This window comes from Phaethon aethereus, assembly GCF_964289735.1.
Source record: "Phaethon aethereus genome assembly, chromosome: 19".
Lineage (NCBI taxonomy): Eukaryota > Metazoa > Chordata > Aves > Phaethontiformes > Phaethontidae > Phaethon > Phaethon aethereus.
Window position 1 is genome coordinate 12,353,908 of NC_138595.1, and position 14,010 is coordinate 12,367,917.

At 59.5% G+C, this 14,010-nt stretch overlaps 2 protein-coding genes across 2 annotated transcripts; both read right to left on the reverse strand.

The window, feature by feature from the left end:
* Window positions 1–2,279: 2,279 nt before the first annotated feature.
* Window positions 2,280–5,542, reverse strand: NSUN5 (NOP2/Sun RNA methyltransferase 5; the record flags this gene model as incomplete). The annotated part of the gene is made up of 10 exons (XM_082008788.1): window positions 5,356–5,542; window positions 5,110–5,232; window positions 4,860–5,034; window positions 4,670–4,778; window positions 4,251–4,389; window positions 3,717–3,832; window positions 3,122–3,300; window positions 2,830–3,034; window positions 2,596–2,748; window positions 2,280–2,385 (listed from the first exon to the last, which is right to left on the reverse strand). The coding sequence occupies exons 1-10, from the start codon at window positions 5,446–5,448 to the stop codon at window positions 2,280–2,282; spliced, it is 1,398 nt and encodes a 465-aa protein (XP_081864914.1). The 5' UTR covers window positions 5,449–5,542.
* Window positions 5,543–8,355: 2,813 nt separating this feature from the next.
* On the reverse strand, window positions 8,356–12,468 carry TRIM50 (tripartite motif containing 50; the record flags this gene model as incomplete). The annotated part of the gene is made up of 6 exons (XM_082008763.1): window positions 8,356–8,960; window positions 9,224–9,348; window positions 9,569–9,591; window positions 9,934–10,164; window positions 11,052–11,147; window positions 12,064–12,468. 6 exons carry the CDS (start codon window positions 12,466–12,468, stop codon window positions 8,356–8,358), a joined length of 1,485 nt encoding a protein of 494 aa, XP_081864889.1.
* Window positions 12,469–14,010: the final 1,542 nt, after the last annotated feature.

Consider the following 14,010-nt stretch of genomic DNA (forward strand, 5'->3'; position numbering starts at 1 on the left):
TTTGTTGTCGTGACCGAAAGGCAGCCGGGGAGAGGAGGACAGGGCCTGGACCCGCAGGCGTGGGTGCTCCAGCCCTGGCAGTCTCTCCCCTCCCCTCTCTCCTGCTGCCCCTTCCCCACCTTGGGGTGCTCTGGAGCCACTAATGGAAGGAGTCCAGGGCAGATGGGTTCCCCATCTCCTCGCCAAATCCAAATTGTTTTTTATTTTTAGCTCATCCCCATCCTTTTGGGTTTTACCAGCTCCTAGGAGCTACGGTGCTGCCTCCCCTGTTCCCATCCAGCCAGGAGCAGGGCCCTTCCCCTGCCTGGACACTCCTATGGGAAGAGACTGCTGGAGCCAGGGGTCACCCCAGAGCTGCCCCCCACCCTGCCCGGGCGAGGGATGGGCACCCCACCCACAGGCTCCCCACCACTTCCAGGAGTGCTTTGCTGCCAGGTTTTTTACTCTCCAAGCCGTGTGAGTGTGTGTGTCTGCTGAAGTCTAAATTAAAAAAAAAAAAAACAAAAAACAAAAAAAACAAACAAATATTTAAACATTTTTTAGCAAAATAAAAATTTATTTTTATATTTAAGCTAAATTGCCTTTGAATTCCTTCAAGCTTGGTTCAGTGAGGTTGCCAGACCCCGCAGCGCTGTTGATAGTGTTTAGCTGTGCCATTACAGCCTGGTGAGGAGCCGGCCCATGCCCCGGCTCTGCCCACAGGAGCTAGCTGTGCCGGGGAAAGGCAGCTACGTCCCGCGGGCTCTGCCGCTGCATGCTCCTCCCGGCCTGTGACAGCATCTCCTTAATTTTAAAATGTGATGTATGTGGATGTGACTAAACCTTGTTTGTTTGTTTGTATTTTTTGTTCTTTCTCTGAGGTTGAGGAGCAGGAGCTCTTGCCTGTTACGGTGACGAGTGGTTTTCTTGTCTGCCAGGAACAAGGCGTCTCTCCCAGCAGGCGGAAGGGGCAGGTGCTCAGGCTCTGGGCAGCACAGAGGGGACACAGCCCCATCGCGAGCGGGGCAGGGGTGTGCGGGCAGGGGGATTTTTAGCCTTTCCCTGCTGGCAGGGCCGAGGGGGTGCAGTGGGCTATTGGAGCAGGGCAGGCCTGGGCGGTGGGAGCCAGCCCGAGCTGGCATATCCCTGGTGTTTGAGAAAGCGGATGAAAAGGGGTCAGCGCACATGAGGGCTGACCCTGGTGCTTCCTCCCCCTGCCCCGCGCAGGGGCCGGAGCCAGGAGTGCACCCGTTCCCCAGCCCTCGCGGTGGCGCGGGGCAGGACAGTGGTGCCAGGGCAAGGGAGCTGGGGTTTGCCCGGGTCAGCTCCAGCAAGACCTGAGAGGGAGAGGAGCAGGGTTCAAGGTGAGGGCGCTCCAGGGAGTGCTGGCTGTTGGTGCTGCCCCATTTAGGTCTCATGTGCGCCCAGCCCTGGGAGGAGCCAGGCTTTGTCCCTTCCCTGCTGCACAGACCCTGCTGGGAGAGACCCGTGTACCTCGGCTGCCACACGTGGCCAGGGGGAGGCTGGGTTTTAACTGAAGACTTAGATCATTCCTGGTGTGGCTGATGAGGATTTTAGTGTGAATGTGCAATTTTTTTCCTTGCTTCTTATGTCCCTGGTTTAAAATAAAAAGACTGTGTTTATATCTGCCTTGCCCGTGTTTGATTCCTGGGCCTGAGCAGGGCCAGCACTGCTGGTACAGTACAGGGAACTGCTTGCCAACACCCTCGGGCTTGTGTGTCCTTGCTCCTCCGGCTCAAAGGCAGGTACATGGACAGTATTATTATTGCTATTCATTATTATTATTTCACTTCCCCCACCCCCCACTCTGCTATGAGTAGTGCTAATTCCAGGGCAAGATTGAGACAGCTGGAAAAGACAAGGAAGAGAGAGAAACTAGTGTTTCATCCCTACAGTCAAAGGCTTTTCTGAAACCCCACACCAGGCTGGGGTAAAGAGCTGTAGGTGGGGGGAACATGGTAAAATAACACCCCTAATCCAGCCGGAGCACGCCACCCCTGCAGGGTGCAGGAATGGGGGTTGTGCTGGACACCAGTGCTGGTTGCAGACTTCCCAGCTCTGGCTCTGGGGACAAATTGCTGGGGCTGGCTGCAGGGGCCAGCCCTGGGTGAGCAGTTCCCCCTCCCCGGCAGAGTGGAGCAGGGCATTAAAGAATTCCACCACGGCTGCAGCTGGCACAACGCTTTACTTGTGTTCAGAGGCCCTGCTGTTGTTTGGGCAGCGGAGGAGCATTCCCTGCCAGCCCCCGCTGGGCACTGTGCAGTCCTAAAAACATTATTTCATTCCTTCACCCGCTGCTTTTTCCTCTTCCTCCTCTTGGGAGCTGCTCCCGGCTCCGTTCCCTCTCCATGCTGCAGGTTCTCCTCAGCTGCTGCAGGCAGGGAGCTGCGGACAAGAGCGAACAGCCTGAGCCATGTACCCAAGGCCCCACTCACCACGGTACTGCAGCTCCTGCCCTCTCTTCCCATGCCTGCTACTGCCACACCCCTCCACCTTCCCTCCTCTTCATGCTAGGAAGGCAACACCCTACCCCTGGGTACCCCAGCAGTAAGCTGCTGAAAGCAGACAGAGCCCCGCCCCAGGCCCTCCTCTCACCTGGGGGCAGCAGCCCCTTCCCTGTGCCGCTCCAGGACAGCCACAAAGAAGCCATGGGTGAGCGTGTCTGCAGGAGAGGCGCGGAGGCAGCACTCCGCCCCAGGGAAGGCAGCGAGTCCTCGGCAGGGCCAGGAAGAGAAGGCGTTCACCAGCCTGTGGCGCAGGACAAGGGTCAGTGCCGAGACCCACAGCACTCTGTGCCACATCCCTCCACACCCCCCACAGCCAGCGCACCCGAAGGCTGAACCCCACTCCTGCAGCACGGCATGCACCACATCCTCGTTCTCCTCCCGGTGCAGCGAGCAGGTGGAGTAGACCAGGCGCTGGAGTGCCGGGAAGCTCAGGGCATGGCTCAAGGCCTTGCGCTGGAAGCCAGCCAGCGCCTGCAGCCGCTCGGCGCTCGGGGCAGCCTCCTCCCTTGGCAGCCGGTTCACCATCCCTGCGGGGAGAGCAGCCATCGCCCAGGGGTCCCCACACCCAGAGCCCGGCTCCAGGTGGGGTGGCCGGAGCCCCACGCATTCGTTACCTGAGCCGCTGCAGGACGGGTCGAGGAGGATGTAGGTCACCTTGCTGTACTTGGGGTCTGCGGGATCCACAGTCAGGAAGTCCTGCTGGGCCAGCTGGAAGCTGGTGACCCCAGCCCGCATCAGCATGGTGTTCATGGTGGCCAGGCGCTTGGTGTCCACATCAAAGGCAAAGATCTGGCTGAAGGCAGAGCCCGGCACCCAAGAGAGGCATGAACGTCCCCGCCCAACCCCAGGAACCGCACTGGCAGTGGCAGGCTGCCCCAGCAGCCCCAAACACCGGCCATATGCTGAGCCAGCAGAGCTCAGGAGCCACTCCCCAGGGCAGGAGTACTGAGCAGGGCCGGTGGCAGGCAGAGAGTGGGGTCAGGGACCAGGAATTAAACCCCTACGTGACTACACGTCCCCTCAGGCCCTTCCAATGTCCCAGCACTACCGGAGCCACCAGCCCACCTGGGGACAAGCAGGCATCAGCATGGATTAGCAGGGCAGGGTGACAGGCTGCAGCTCTTCCTGCCACCCTGTGCTCCTCTGGGCTCAGGGGGCTAGGGCCACCTGCACCCCTTCCTCCCCCCCAGCACACAAACATGCCCTCACCCCTTGTTCTTCAGGATGGCAGCCAGGTGGCTGGTCTTGTTCCCAGGGGCAGCACAGGCATCGATGACATGAGAGCCAGAGGCAGGGCTGAGGAGGAAGGCAGGGAGGCAGCTGGCCTGCAAAAGGGCAAAGCCCTATGAGAGGTGCAGGCAGCAAGCACCACTGGCCCCTCCTCAGGGCACGACTGATGCTGCAGTGTCACAGGCAGCCACAGCAACATGGGGCCAAGTCCACCACCACTACTGGAAGCATCTGCCTGGCCCACAGTCCCACACTCCTCCCAGCTGCTGGTCCCCAGCTCCTATGTGGGGTTTTACAGCCCAATTCAGAGCAGTTCATCTTGTACCTACAGGCTACGGAAAGCCACAGGAGAGCCCCAGAGCTGCAGGCTGCATTCACAATTTCCATTTAGACTTCCAGTGCTTCATCAAAGCCAACCCAAGCCCAGTCCTCAGCACATAGGAAAGGGCCAACCCTCCACCCATGTCAGTGGTTTTCCCACCCCTGCAGCCTCCTGCTTCCCAGCTCCCCCACCTTGTCCTGCAGAATTATGTGTCCTGAAGTGTACAGCAGGTTGTCGTGGAAGTCTGTCTGCGGAGGGAAAACTAGCAGCTCTGGGAGATGAAGGTCCAACAAGAATTTCTTCCCGGAGAGGGCCCTCAGTTCCTCCACACTGCCCACGAGGCACAGGGAGGATGAACACACAGTTCTGCTTCACCATGCCCACAACGAGCACCCAGGCTGAGAACCCTCTTTGCCCCACGCCTCCTCTCGACCTCAGCACCAGGCAACACCCAGAGATGCAGAAAGATAGAGTGGCGAGTGACAGAGACCCCAACCTGGACACCATGAGCACCAAGACTAACAATGCTTCAGCCCACAGGACCTCATCCCAAGCCCTTGCCACTTGCTGACATCCCAGATAAGGTGGGATGGCAGAAAGAAACACTTACCTGGCTGCCTTGCCCAGGTAGGAGTAGCCCTGGCGCTTGAAGAAGTCAATCACATCGTCCACACAAGTCTTCAGGGTGTTGACTCGGACGTAGCGCGGTACCCGAGAGGCTGGGGGAGCCAGTCGAGTCAAGACACGACCCACCACTGCCACCAGCTCAGGGAGACCACCCGACCGCAAGGCCCACTCACCTCCGGGGCTCACTGCCTGCGCCGGGGCCAGCAGGTCCTCGTTGCGGCTCACCTTCTGCTGCACCTTCAGGCGGGCCAGCTCGGCCTCCAGCCGGGCCCGGTGCCGCCGGGCCAGCGCCTTCCAGCGGCCCCCGCACTTCAGGCCCTTGCCGAAGAGCAGGTCGTACACCAGCACCTGCGGGGACGTGGGTGAGCCTGGCCCCAGCGCCCCGAGCGCTGCCGCTCAGGGGCCGCCCCCGGCCCCCCTTACCTTCGCCAGCTGCGGGGGCAGCTTCTTCTCGGCCTGCAGCAGCGCGGCGCCGGCCAGCAGCTTCTCCAGCACCGGAGAGTAGCGGAGGGTCTCGGACACCAGGGCGTACAGCTGCCGGACATGCTGTGGGGCGGTCAGGGGCTGCCCGGGGACAGGGCCCGAGCCCGCCGCCAACCCCCCGGGCCTCCCCGCCTCGAGCCGCCCCCCTTCGCCTCCCCGGCCCCCCAGACCCCGTGCCTCCCGCACCGGGAAGCGGCTGTTGTACACCAGGGTCTTGATCCCGCCATCGCCGCGCTCCAGCCCCTCCAGGACGGCGGCGGCCGCACCGTACAGCGCCATGTCCCCACCCGGCCGCGTGCGCCGCCGCCCCTTCCGGCGGTGCGACCTCCCGGCCGCCAGGGGGCGAGCGCCGGGGCAGGGGGTGGGGGACAGCGGCCTGGTCTGCTGGCGGGCAGGGGCGGAGGAGGGGGCAGGCAGGGGAGGCGGGGCGGAGGCGGAGGCGGGGCGCAGGGGCGGAGGCGGAGGCGGGGCGCAGGGGCGGAGGCGGGGCGGAGGCGGGGCGGAGGCGGGGCGGAGGCGGGGCGGAGGCGGGGCGCCGGCTTCGAGGCGGGCTGGGCTCCCGGGCTGGGGAGATGGGGCGGCCGGTCGGGCCCGGGCCCGGTAACCCCCCGCCAGGGGCTGCTGCCGTACAGGAGCTGCCGGGCGTGCTGAGGCGTGAGGGCAGCACCCGCAGCCTGCTGTGGAAATCCCCGTTGGATCGGCCAGTCCCTGGCGCGGAGGCGTGTTAGCGGCGCTAACACCCGTTAGTCCAGGAGATGCACTGCCGTGCGAGGGGGTAGCGGGGTTTTACTGGAGACTGGCAGTGTTTATGCCGAAGTACGAGAAGCTGAAGCACAGTCCGGCCTTGGAAATAAGGACTTTGCTTCCGGGAAGCTTAGAGCACTCCACGAAGGATAAAGGATACCCCGGGACAGCCGAGATAATCACAGAATCACAGAATCACTAGGTTGGAAAGGACCTTCAAGATCATCAAGTCCAACCATTAATCCAGCGCCACCATGATCCCTAAACCATGTCCTGAAGTGCCACATCCACACGTTTTTTGAACACTTCCAGAGATGGCAACTCCACCACCTCCCTGGGCAGCCTGTTCCAATGCCTGACCACTCTCTCAGTGAAGAAATTTTTCCTAATATCCAATCTAAACCTCCCCTGGCACAACTTAAGGCCATTTCCTCTCGTCCTATCACTAGTCAGTCAGGAGAAGAGACCAACACCCACCTCACCACAACCCCGTTTCAGGCAGTTGTAGAGAGCGATGAGGGCTCCCCTCAGCCTCCTCTTCTCCAGACTGAACACCCCCAGTTCCCTCAGCCGCTCCTCATCAGACTTGTGCTCCAGACTCCTCACCAGCTCTGTTGCCCTTCTCTGGACACGCTCCAGCACCTCAACGTCCTTCTTGTAGTGAGGGGCCCAAAACTGAACACAGGATGCAAGGTGCGGCCTCACCAGTGCCGAGTACAGGGGCAGGATCACTTCCCTACTCCTGCTGGCCACAGTAGTGCTGATATAGGCCAGGACGCTGTTGGCCTCTTTGGCCACCTGGGCACACTGCCGGCTCATGTTCAGCCGGCTGTCGACCAGCACCCCCAGGTCCTTTTCTCCCGGGCAGCTCTCCAGCCACTCCTGCCCAAGCCTGTAGCGTTGCATGGGGTTGTTGTGACCCAAGTGCAGGACCCGGCACTTGGCCTTATTAAACCTCATACAGTTGACCTTGGCCCATCGATCCAGCCTGTCCAGAGCCCTCTGCAGAGCCTTCCTACCCTCCAGCAGATCAACACTCCCACCCAGCTTGGTGTTATCTGCAAACTTACTGAGGGAGCACTTGATACCCTCATCCAGATCATCAATAAAGATATTGAATAAGACTGGCCCCAGAACCGAGCCCTGGGGAACACCACTCGTGACCGGCCGCCAGCCGGATTTAACGCCGTTCACCACAACTCTCTGGGCTCGGCCATCCAGCCAGTTCTTTACCCAGCGAATAATGCTATTACCCATTAGAGCTAACGCATCGTTGAAACCCTCCCAGCATTGTTTGGAGTGACAATCAGTGACTCCAGCAAGGCTGACTCCAGGGACACCTGGGTCAACAGGAAGCAGCAAGAACACTGCAGAAATACCAATACCATTGCTTTGCAAAGTTTTACAGTGATTAGTACTGGGTGGTGTGGGTGTCACTGATTAGTCCAATCGTGTTGTACCTGAATGACCGAACGGTGCAAGAACCCCAGGTAAAACCACATTCGGGTGCTACAATTTGGCAAGGACGCCTCGTGTGCAGGAATAAGCATTTACCCTAGTAATGGTATATTGTGTGCCTTAGCCTCGCCTTGGTTGGCACAGGCCAATTGTGAATTTTGGTGATAAGCCCTGGGAACGGGTCCCAGGTGACTCTGCTGTTAGCAGGAACACTGGCTCGCCAAAGGGCCGCTGGAGAGCTGCCCCCGGGCTGTGTGTAGGGTGGCTGAGCCCATCAGGCCATGCTCCCCGCTGTGTCTGGGTGCCCGGCGCTGCTCCCCTCCCACTGCCTCAGCCCATGGCCCCAGGTGCAGTGTCCCACCCGGGCAGGCTGTGTGCTTGTTTCCCGTGCCAGCTCAGATCCCCGAGCAGCTGGAAGAGGCACTGCTGCAGGCAGGCAGGTGTCCTCCTGCCGGGAGCTGACCTCTGCTGCCTGGCAAACAGCTCCCTGAGCTGCTCTTTCGGCTCCCATTTTCCCTTCCCGGCAGCCCCATGCACCCCCACAGAGCACTGTGGCTGCCCACTCGGCTCTGGCTGCAGTTTGGTTCCTCAGAGGCAGTACCAGTGTTAGCCAGCAACCAGCTCACCTAACACAAACTCTATTTAATATTCAGAAGAAAGACATGAACAAAGGCCCCTAGACTCTCACGGCTCATGCTTTTTTAGGCAGGCGCTCCTTTCCATAGGGAGATCTTCGCAGGCCAGATGTGTTTTAGCCTTTTGGGGCAGCCTGCCAGATTGGGGATGGGGATTCACAGGTCAAGGCTGAGATTTTATGCTCTTAGAGGAGAGGGGAAGGACCCTCCTGTGCTACGGAAGCTTACTGCACAGTACAACAGCTTCCACGTGAGGACAACCCTGCATGCAGCCCGACTGTCCTCTGCTGCGGGCCCTTGGGGCTCATCCACAGCTCTCTCCAGCCACAGCCTCATCCTGCTGGCCAGGCTACAGCTTCGTGGGTTCCTCTGGGGCAGGATGGTTGTACGCCCGGGGGTGCCGGCTTGTGGCGGGCGCTGGCAGGATGATGGGGGGGGAGTAGGGTCCTCGCTCCGGCCAGCACAGGTCCACGATGGGGTAGAGCTGGCCTTGGAACTCTGCCTGGAAGGTGTAGATGGGGCTGAGCTCATCAGGGTTGTCAGCATTGTAGAAGGTCAGCTCTCCCTTCTCGTAGTGCAGGTAGATGCCGATGCGCTGGGGCCGGGTGGTCAGCGGCAGGGTGGCCCGCGGGGTGCTGAAGGCCTCATAGACCTTCCCTTCCTTCACGCCGATGAGCCACACACCGTTCTCGGGAGACTTGCTGAGCTTCCCTTTGCGGCTGACTGTGCCCTTGATGATGCCCACGCGCCAGTGGTTCCTGGTGCCCACAATCACTTCCCAGTAGTGCTGGCCGCAGGAGAAGCCCTTGCAGGTGAGGATGCAGTTGCTGGAGTCAAAACGCTTGGGGTTGCTGTCCCGGCGCTGGTAGAGCCCACACTGCACCACTGTGTCACCCTTGAAGAGCTCCAGGAGGGGATGTGCTGTCACCGGGTCGAGCTTCAGCGTCTCTGGAGCTAGAAAGAAAGCATGCAGGCTCCAGGCACACTAGCAGGCAGGGGTCCAGCTCCAGGTGACCCCGGGGACTGGCACAGCCGGACAAGCTGGCACTGCTGAGCTTTAAGCAGCTGGGGCGTTATGCCAGAGCAGGCTGCTACCGGCACAAGACACAGCACAGAGCAAGATAGAGGCCAGGACAGCACAATGCTGGCTGGGCAGCCTGTCCCACGCGCCACTGAGCCAGGGCACCCGGCGCGCTGCCAGCAGAGCAGGTTGGTACCTGGCAGGACACGGCGATGCAGGCGCTTCCACACAGTCATCTTGATGTCATCTTGGTGGAAGCATGGCTTGAAGGACACGGGGCTAAAGATGCCATCACTGGGGTGGAGGCTGGGGAGCTCTGACCTGGAAAGACACAGGCAGCCTTGACACAGGTGACGGGGAAGGTCTGTGACCTGTTCTCACCTGGTGTCTCGCCAGCTGCTCTTGCCCTCTTCTGGGGATGAATGCATGGCTTTGGCTGTGGCCATCCATCACAACAGCAGTGTCCATGTCAGGCTGCCCCAGCAACGGTGCAGTCCTGGTGCGGCGGCACTGCTGTTTGTTGCTGGGTTCTAGCACTCACCTGAACTGGGAGGAGCCATATTTCTGGAAAACAGAAGAGAAACAGAGAGTTGCTGGTGGGAGACTGACAGAACAGCAGCTCCTCTGCATGGTCACAGCTCCGCACATGCATGCCCTGAGCTGGAGAGGCCAGGGCTCTCTTCCTCTGGGAGAGCTATGGGCATTGCCTCTCATGGAGGGCAGGTTTGTCCCATCAGGGGAAGTCCTGGCTGGACAAAGGGCACCTACATCTCACTTCTCGAGGTGTCCCAGCTATGCTTGGTGAGGGTACCCACTGCCCAGGGCAGGGCTCAGTGCTATGAGCAGTGGGCTGAGGGCTGGAGAGCCTGGCTGACCATCACTGCCTTTGCTAGCAAGCGCACTCACCCGGATGAAATCAAGCTGACTTTCGTTGCTGAGTGCCTCCAGGGAGCTCTGCATCTCCTTAAGCCTCTGCAGGGCATCTGATGTCTGCTTGACCTGGGACTCAATGGAGGTGATGAGCTGGGTGGCCTTCCCCTCGATGCTCTCCAGGAAGGTGGCCTTCTCCTCATCAATGTACCTATGCAGCTCCTGGAACTCCTTCCGTATCACCCACTTGAAGACATCTGCCTCATTCTGCAGGGAGACAGCAAGCAGCTGTGCAGGGCTGCCTTGCTCCATCCCCTTCACTCGCTTTTTAGTTTCAGAGATGCCACCAGCAATGTCAACATGTCCCACCAAGCCGCTCTCCACTGGCTTTCCAAATAAAAAGCAGCTCTGGACAGCAGGCTTGATGTTGTTTCATCCTGCTGGCTTCAGCAGCTCACCACCACAGCACCCCTGCCTTACACCTCTCCTCCCCCAGATTTTGATCTCCTGATGTCCCAACCAGCTTCATCAGAGCCTTGAAAGAGCTCTTGGATCCCTCTGGTTCCAGGGAACAACCTGTGTCCTGGGCTAAGGGGGATAAATTTGCAGCTCCAGTCGTATTTGTGTTGAGCCCTTCTGAGGAGCCTCACTGGGAAGCTTTAGCCTCAGACGGGATGCCAGGAGGTCCCTTGAAGAGATCTGTGTGGGAAATGGACATGCCGCTAAACCAGGCATAAACTGATGTGAAACCAGCAGTGTTGCTCTGACTGTGAAGCCGGATCCGAGTGGGGTTCTTTTCACCTGTTATCTCCCCACCTCCAAGGACATTCGGTCAAACCAGCTCTGACTGCTGCTCCTGCCAGGATGCTTGGTGAGAATTACATCACCCCTTCCGAAAACAGGGCTGTGCCACCAGAGTGCTACTCACCCTTCCCGACAGCAGGTCTATGTTTAACCCCTGAGTTTCGTGGAGAACACGAACCTCAGGGAACAGTGTGGAAGATAAGCCCTGTCTGCTATCCCAGGGAAGGGGGAAAAGAAGAAGAGGAGTAGAGGAGGCAAGGTGGGGAGACCCAGGAGCAGAGGTTGCTCCAGGGCCTGTGTGGGACACACAGGACTCTGCGATGCAGGCGCCCTTGGCACATGGCACTCACTGCGATGCGGCTTTTGTTGTTGATGAGCTTGCTGAAGTGTTCATCCAGGTTCCTCTTGTACTGGTGGATGTCGGTCAGCAGCACAGACAGCTCCTCCTGAAAAAACACCAGCTCTCTATAGGAGGGACCTATATGGCAGCCTCCTTGATCACAGGCTGTGCTGGGTAGCCCCCCCCAAGGAGCACAGAGCCCTCAGAAGCCATGTTCTTCTAAGCTTTCTGGAGCCCTGCATATCCTATTGATCTTTACTCTCTTGATCTAGAGAATTTGGGGTTGCCAGAGGCAGGAGAGCGCTCACAGCACGTCCCCAATCTGGACACTGTTGACCAAGGACTCTTGCCAGGAGCACCATGTCTCCACTCACGTTCCCAGCCCTCTGTATCTCACAGCCCAGGGAGGCACTACACCGTGTGAGTGGGTGGCAAGCGGTGGCGAGCAAGCCACAAGCCAGCACCAGGCCGGCGGCACCCTCCCAGCACCAGTGCCGGGAGCCTGGCTGGGGCAGGAGCGTTTCTGGTGCCTCCTGCTCTTATCTCCCCAGTGCCAGGAGCGGAGGGGACGAGTGGCCCTGTGCTTTTCCATTCCTGGGGCTTTCATGTGATGCTGGGCAGGGGACGCCAGCTGTTTACTCTGCCAGGGTAGGGCTCCTGTTTCCCCACCTCCCTGCTCTCCTGTGGCACCTCGTCTTAGCCCTTATCTCCAGACTCTTTTGATGGTATTTGGAAATACATCTTGAAAGGCCCCACCGACGCTCCCCAACCCCCGGCTCTCCCCACTGTGGTTCAGCCACCAAAACCATGAGCCTTCTCAGCCAGGTACGTGCTCAGCCTGAGAAACAGCTGCCCCCCAGCCCAGGAACCCTGCCTCATGTCTGGCTGTGCCATGGGACCATGTTCCCCACACGGGCATCATTTCCAGCCTGTCCCTTGAAGGAGAGGGGACATTTGGCCAGCAAGCGCTGCAAGTGCCCTAACCCCCACACCAGGAGCCCCATCCGACTCTGCCTGCCAACCTTCATCCGGCAGTACGCAGTAGAGATGGGGGTGATCTTGTGCTGGTGATGGTTGCCGATAGTGCCGCACAGCCCGCAGATCACCTCTTGGTCGGCCTCGCAGAAGAGGCTGAGGGGGTTGTGGTGTGTTGGGCAGGATTCCGGCGTGGGCTCTGCCTCGCCACGGCTCTGCAGCGCCTCAATGACACGGGCCAGTGTGACATTGGGTGGCGAGGCGCTGCAGTCCACGGTCTGGCGGCACACAGGGCACAGGAACTGCCCGTCCAGCTCTCTGGAGAGTGACACCACGCAGGACTTGCAGTATGAATGCCCACACTGCAGCATCAGGGGCTCCTTGAAGACCTCCAGGCAGATGGGACAGAGGAGCTGGTCCTCCAGCTCATCAATGCTCATCCTCCGAGCCATCCTTCCACCTTTCTGCACAGGTCTGGCCAGGGAAACACAGGTGGGAGATCAGTCCTGTTCCAAGAGCAAGATAAGCAGAGATGAATGAAGATGGAGCTCAGCACCTGGGGAAGGCAAAACCAGGGGACACTCCACCCCCACTGGCAGCAGTGCAGAGTTGCAAACTCATCATTAGGCTCCACACAAAGTCTGAGATGCTTGTTTTAACCCGCGGTGGATTTGGGTTCTGGAGACGTGATACCACACCTGGCCACACCTGCTGGATCTGCCTAAGGTGTCAGAAGTCACCACTAAGCTGTTCCCACCTCGCGCCTTTGCTTGGCAGCTGTGTCAGATGGCAGCCCCCCTCCGAGCAGACCTGCCTGTGTGTCAGGGCTGGGGACAGAGCTGAGAGGCATTTTTTGCTGAAAAATTCCAGTATTGACCCTGGCCTGTATGAATTCCTACAGATCTCTTTGGGCTGATTGTCTCAGTCATGGACATCCTCAGAAGGATTTGCATTAGCTTGTGATGCATCTAAGCAAAAGCAGGACGAAATCATAAAGAGCACATTTATCTAGGGAACAGGGACAACCACCACGCGGCAAACACCTGTGAGGCTGGATTCGACCACTACGAGGGTTGGGAAGCTGAGGCACAGCGTGCAGGGCTGCAACTGCGGTCTCTGGTCCCTGCAGCGCTCCACACCCCGGGCCAGCATCTCCAAGAGACACGAGCCCAAAAGCCAGCCTCTCCCGCCGGCCCTGGGGCTGCACATGGCCGGCCTGTTGAACTACAAGGTTCATGCAGCATTGCCTCCCCTGCTGTTCCCAGCACTGTGGGATATAACTGCCAAGATCCTGGGCAAGTCAAAGACATGACCTGAAGTAAAAAAAAAATAAACTTTGAGTCAGAGACTCAGTAATTTCCATGGAGAAAGGGGAGCCTGTGACCTGAGCTTGACTTTTATCATACATTGCTACAGGAGCTTGGTGAATTAAGGAAAGGTTGAACATGAGGCCATGACCCATCAGACACCATAGCAGCCCGTACAGGGGAACCAGCTTCAGCTGCTTCCTCTGTGCACACAGAAACACCTCTCGGAGACCCGAATAACAGCCTCCCACACCCTCACCACACCACTCACGTGCCCTGTGCCGCTTCTTCCCAGCCCCAGCTCAGGCTCCGCTCGGGCTCCACTCGTCCCAGGACGCTGAGCCCAACGGATGTCACTTGGTTTCTCCTGATCAAGCTGAAGATTTTGACCCCGTTGGAGGGGCAGACGAGGCAGGTGGCAGGACCAGCAGCTCCTTGGTGGGATGGGGAGTCGAGCCGCTCCCCTTCTGCAGCCTCAGCCGTGCCGGGGATGTCCCTGCTCTCCAAGGAGAGGCCAGGCAGCCTCTTGTCCCCCTCTCCTGCCCTGAGGACGGCGACACACCCCCGCAAAGGGCTGCCCACTGCCCCGCCGTGCAGGCACGGGCACACACATCATATGACTGTGGGCAGGAGCCTTGATAAGAGTCGGCCGTGTTTGCCTCCCCAAGCAGCCAGTCTCCCCGAGTC